Genomic DNA, 5,363 nt, shown 5'->3' on the forward strand with positions numbered 1-5,363 from the left:
TGTTTTTGATAAGGAAAGAATATATCCTTATATTCATAGACTTGTTATTTGTTCCAATTACAAAAGGAGAGCGCTCATGCGACGGTGAATTAGGCTTTTGTCGTCCAATGGAAACAATTGTTAAGGAGATCTTCACCAAGCATGTATGGATGTTTTTTAATAAAAAGTATGGTGCTTCACTTGCCCTTTGAGCTGTTTCTTTTGTTTCCAAAGGTAATACTACCCTGCGCGTGTGTAGGTGGGGATAAATCCGCCCGCACGCTCCTTCTCCCCCGCACGTGCACCTTCTTCTTCTTCATCGCCGGTGCACTGCCTCCTCCTCCTCCGCACTCCTCCCCGGCTGTGCGAGTGTTTCCAACTCTAGATCCGGCATGACTACCCTTGACTCCACCACCTCCCACCACTCCAGCAAGACCCTACCGCTGGCGGTGACCTCCTTCTTCCCCTCCCCGCCCCCTCCCGCATGCGGCCATGGCAAACTCTGGCCATGGCGCCCACGCCCCAACCTGGTTCGGCTGCCGTTGCCGCCGCCAGCTCCCCAAAACCGCCCGCCGACCATCCCCACCGCCTGGCCAACCTACCTCCCCCGGCCCCTTCTATACCCGCTAGAGTTGGAGAAGAAGGGGCTTGCCGGAACCCTAGGTGCCGTCGTCTTCTTCGCCGGCGCGGGCGTGGTCGGGCACATGGTGGGGCGCTGGCAGTCCCTTTTTCTCCGGCGGCAGCGCTTCTTCTCTGGCGCATCGAACGACGAGTTGGTGCAGCGCTTCTTCTCCAATGAGTTGGTGCGGCGCGCGCGTGGGCTTGGACGCAGGTGAGGGAGAAGAGAGCGTCTGCATGGCAGGCAGGAGCGAATCGGACGACCGTTGGGGACTATCGGACGGCCATTGGGGGGCAGCGCGTGTGCGCTCGGAAACTAGATTTTCCGTATAATAAAGATTGTTGCGTGCGAAACTCTTAGAGTTCAGAATATAGTTTACATGTGCTGTTGCAATTTTCTTTGGGAAAATATGCAGACATTCAAATTTTCTTCTCTTGTACCTTTTCATTTTGTGAATAATCATTTTGAATTGGTCCAACATGTGAATAAAAACTCATGCAAAATCAATCGGATACAAAAATCAATCAACCATGGCAAGGCCTAAAATGTTTCTCTTTCTGAACACTCAGGCACATCATTAGATCACGGAAGAGAGAAAATATAAATGTGCCAGAACAATCCAGGTGCCACAATCAAACTTGCAGGCGAAAGGATCTATGCAAATTGCAAATGCAAGACCAAAGACTCTAACCAAGAACCTATGGAACAAATCAACCAATGCAAAAAGCTTGTTCACCAAAAGCGAGCTGCTGGAACGCACACCATTCCACGCTCGCGCAAACATGTCAGTTCCTGGCGGCGGTTTCCAGCAGTCCACCAGCTTCAGGCGCAGTAGCCTCCTAGTCCGAGGCATGCCCGGACGTCGGCCGCCGCGCCGGAAGCTCCGGCTTCACGCCCAGCGTTTTCCTTGTCGCCGGCGGAGGCTTCACTGCGCTCGCCGATTTCACCTTCTGCTGAGACCCTGCAGAGAATTCAAAGTACCACGTTGATAATTGGATACGATCAAGTTTTCTTTAGAAAATGTGGCGACAGAATGCAACGCACCTCCTTGTCTGGGCGGCGCCTTGCCGTCCGCCTTCCTGACCGGAGGAGTCTTCTTGCCGTCGCTGCTGTCCGGGCGCGACCTCACGGTGCCGCCCGACACGGTGGACGCGTCGTCGTCTGGCGTGGTCGCCCTGACCCCGTTCTCGTCGCTGCACAGCGAGTTCTCCTCGCTGCCGGAATCCGTGGCCCTGTCCCTGCTGGCGTGCGCGCCGGCGGTCTTCTCCCTCTCCACGGCCCTGTACGCGAACATCTGGAACGGCACGTCCGCCACGCGCGGGGGCGCGCCCTGGCCCCGCTGCCACGCCGGGATCCGCCTCAGCAGCTGCACCTCGATGTCGAGGTAGTCAGCGGCCGGCGCGGCTGGCGGCGCGTCGGGCTGCTGGCCCTGCTGCTGCTCCGGGTTCATGACCAGGGACCGCTTCACGTACCTGAGGACGCGGCAGACGGAGGCGAACGGCGGGCGCTGCGCCGGGTCAGCGTGCCAGCACCGCTTGGTCAGGGCGACCAGGTACTTGGGCGCCTGGAACGGGAACAGCGGCCGCTCGCCGGCGCGGATGTTCTTGCTCGTCTTGTCGCCCTGCAGGTGGTTGTCCTCGAACGGGACCTTGCCCGTCAGCAGCTCGAAGCAGATCATCGCGAAGCTGTACACGTCCGCCTTCTCGGTGTGCCTGTCGTGTCTCTCCTGTTGCTCGAGAACCTCCGGCGCGTACCAGATGCAGGTGTCGTCGCCGCCGCCGGCGTCTGCGTTGGCATTGCCATTAGCAGACGCCTTTGCGCCATTTGTGACGGTGCCCGCCGGCCGCTCAAACCCGGCGACCTTGACGTGCACGTACCCGTCAGGCTGCCGCGGCTTGACGAGCACGTTGGACGGGTTGAGATCGCCGTGGTAGATCTTCTTGGAGTGCAGGTACTCCATCCCGCGCGCAATCTGCAGCATGATGTCGACAGCGACGACCAGGGGGAACGGGATTCGCCGGCGCGGGGAGCTCATCTCCTTGACGTAGCTTCCGAGGTCCTTGGCCATGAGCTGGTCCATGACCACGAAGTACTCCTTCCTCTCCTCGTCGTGGAAGCAGTAGGCGGCGTGCGCCACGTTCGGGTGCGCCACCGACGAGAGCATCGAGACCTCGGCCTCGGCGTCCCCGATAAAATGCTTCACGGCGAAGCTCTCCCCCATCCAATGCGCCTCCTTGAGGTTGCCGCCGAGGCGCCTCCGCACGCTGTAGTCGCCGTTGAGCAGGACAGACGCCGGGTGCAGCTTTCCCAGCGGCGCGGCCAGGACGTCGGCGAGCCGGCGCTCGCTCTTCGTCAGTGGCTTCGGCGCCGCCGGCGACTTCATCTCGTCGAGCAGCTGCGACAGCAGCCACCTGTCCTCCTTCCACGCCGTGTCCATCCGGGCAACGAGCTCCGGGGACACCAGGTACAGCTTGCCGTAGGCGTGCTGGAACAGCCTGGGCTCCAGCATGCTCCGACCGTCGTACTTGTTGGCGAGCACAACCCGCCTCCTTGCGATGTCGTCGGCGTCGTCTCCGGCGATCTCCGCAGCGGCCTCGACGGCCTCAACCGCGACGGCGACGCACCAGAGGATGCCGTGCAGGTGCTGCTCCACGCACTCGGTGCCGTGCGCCGCCGCCGCGGCGCGCCCCCACCAGCTGCCCCCACCGCGCGGGTCCAGGCAGTGGCGGACGTAGCCCTCGGCGTCGCGGAACGCGCGGTGGAGCTCGCGGAGCGCGGGCTCCACGGCGCGCCACTTAGCGCCGCGCTCCTCGAAGCGGAGGTGCGCGCGCACCTCCCCCGTGACCGCGGCGAGCGCGTGCACGCACGCGTCGGCCAGCAGGCGGCACTGCCGCGGGTTCACGCGGAGCTCGTGCTCGAACGCCATCAGCGCGTTGATGGCGCCCACCGCCTCGCCGAGCTGCCGGAGCTGCTCCATCCCGACCGCCGATCACCGATCAGTCTTTCTTGCCGAGACGAGGACGGATCGAGTGGCTTCTTGCTGCGATGAGATGGACTCGGTTTCTGCCGATGCAAAACAACGTCGGTTATGTTTATGTCTCACAAAATGAGCGCGTTTCCATCGGACTCCAAGTATGAAACTGACGAAAGAGATTTCTCGACATGTAGAAAATGCACTGGCCTCATTAGTCATTACTACTTGCTTGATGCGGCGAAATACAGAAAATATATACAGTTAAACAAATGCTGGGAACTGGTTTTGGTATATATTTCTGGTTTCTTATTAAGATCCCAGAGACTACCATGTAGCTGTGTCCCTCCTTTCTCTTGCTGTTTCTTTCTACCTTTTCAGTTATCTCCTTTTTTGGGATGAACAGATGTTGCGTGTGAAATCAAATCGAGACTAAAAATCTATCTCAGCACTAAACTGGTGACTAGGAAGCACATAGCACCTGTGAATATATGCACATGTTTTAGCACAAAGATTAAAATTGAGTTGCATATCCCCAAGAGCAGGCACGAAACAAATCGGGGGTGGAGAGAGAGAGAGAGAGAGAGAGAGAGAGAGAGAGCTTACAAGCTTACTGGAGCGCGGGCGAGAGAACTGGAGGATGATCGCCACACCTGGGTGCAGCCGGCCAGGCCAACACAAGAGGCAGGAAGAAGAGAGGGCCGATCGATCAGCCGAGGAGCCCCAGACAAAAGAAAGAATCGTGGAAATCCTTATCTGAACAAGGACGTGTAAATTGCTTGAGGAAGTGGTCAAAATGGAAACTTCCAAAGGAAGCGCGGCCTTTGACGAAGAGACCCCAGCTAAAAGGGACAAGAAGAGGAAAGGAGGAGTCCCCAAAGCGAAAGAGGTAGACGACGACGGCGGAGCCTCGCAAAGAGACCCTGCTGGGAGAAGAAGGAAGAGGGCGGAGTGTCGTGATTTTGGAAGGGAATAGAGCCTGGGCGTTTTGTTTTCCCACCCACGTCGATCCGCTGTTTGTTTTCCTTGTTAATAACCGCAGGGAGTTATGGAGGCGACGCTCCGTTTTCCCAGCTCTGAACGTGGTGCAGTGGCAACTGGCAACTGCACGGTGGTTTTTCCAGGTCCACGTTTGGGCGGGGACCGTTTGGAACCCAGCCACGGGCTAACGGCCCCTGCTGTCACGTCACCACGTGTTGCACCATAAGTCCACCTGGACGTAAACTTTATTAAAAAAATTTATTATAAAAAAAACACTATTATTTTATTTTATTAAAAAAAGTACGAAACGAACGGGACACAGTGAAGGGACGGCCAGGCGGCCGGCGCTGGCCGCTGTCCATTTGCCTCCGTCAGGGCAACGCTGACGCCTGACGACAACGACCAGCGGCGTGTTTATTTGGTCGTGACTTGTCGTAAATGATTGTAAATTTTTAGCTGGAATAATATTTTTTTCTCACATAAATTAACCAGCAGTACTTCTTTACGAACCAACAATGAAACGAACCCGCCAACCGAACAGGCTGCAGGTGTGTGTACCAACTTCAGTCATGCAAATGGAGTGGAGTACTCAACTAATAAAACGAAAAAAAGAATCAGTGGTAGCCTGCTTGGACACAGGCCCAAGTACTCCTTCCTTTTACTAACAACACAGTACATCGTAGGATTTCCTACAAAAAATAAATAAATAAACGCTGAAGCTTCACAGCTACTCGGTTATTGTGCGATGGTTGGTTGGCTGGTGCGTCCTGCTCCGGACGGTTACCGACCCAACGCCGCGGAACCGCCTTTCCA

The 5,363-nt window shown here is 57.0% G+C and overlaps 1 protein-coding gene across 1 annotated transcript; it reads right to left on the bottom strand.

Moving 5' to 3' along the window:
• Window positions 1–1,122: 1,122 nt before the first annotated feature.
• Window positions 1,123–4,523, bottom strand: LOC136458521 (uncharacterized). The gene is made up of 3 exons (XM_066458465.1): window positions 4,176–4,523; window positions 1,643–3,661; window positions 1,123–1,559 (listed from the first exon to the last, which is right to left on the bottom strand). Exons 2-3 carry the CDS (start codon window positions 3,573–3,575, stop codon window positions 1,438–1,440), a joined length of 2,055 nt encoding a protein of 684 aa, XP_066314562.1. The 5' UTR covers window positions 3,576–3,661; window positions 4,176–4,523; the 3' UTR covers window positions 1,123–1,437.
• Window positions 4,524–5,363: the final 840 nt, after the last annotated feature.

Source organism: Miscanthus floridulus, chromosome 6 (assembly GCF_019320115.1).
Source record: "Miscanthus floridulus cultivar M001 chromosome 6, ASM1932011v1, whole genome shotgun sequence".
In the NCBI taxonomy this organism is placed as follows: domain Eukaryota; kingdom Viridiplantae; phylum Streptophyta; class Magnoliopsida; order Poales; family Poaceae; genus Miscanthus; species Miscanthus floridulus.

Excerpts from the sequence above, each read along its gene's own strand:
- LOC136458521 (XM_066458465.1), bottom strand. The coding sequence starts at position 3,575 with ATGGAGCAGCTCCGGCAGCTCGGCGAGGCGGTGGGCGCCATCAACGCG. Across the intron at positions 1,560-1,642 it reads GGCGCCGCCCAGACAAGGAG|GGTCTCAGCAGAAGGTGAAA; the intron begins GTGCGTTGCATT and ends AATTCTCTGCAG.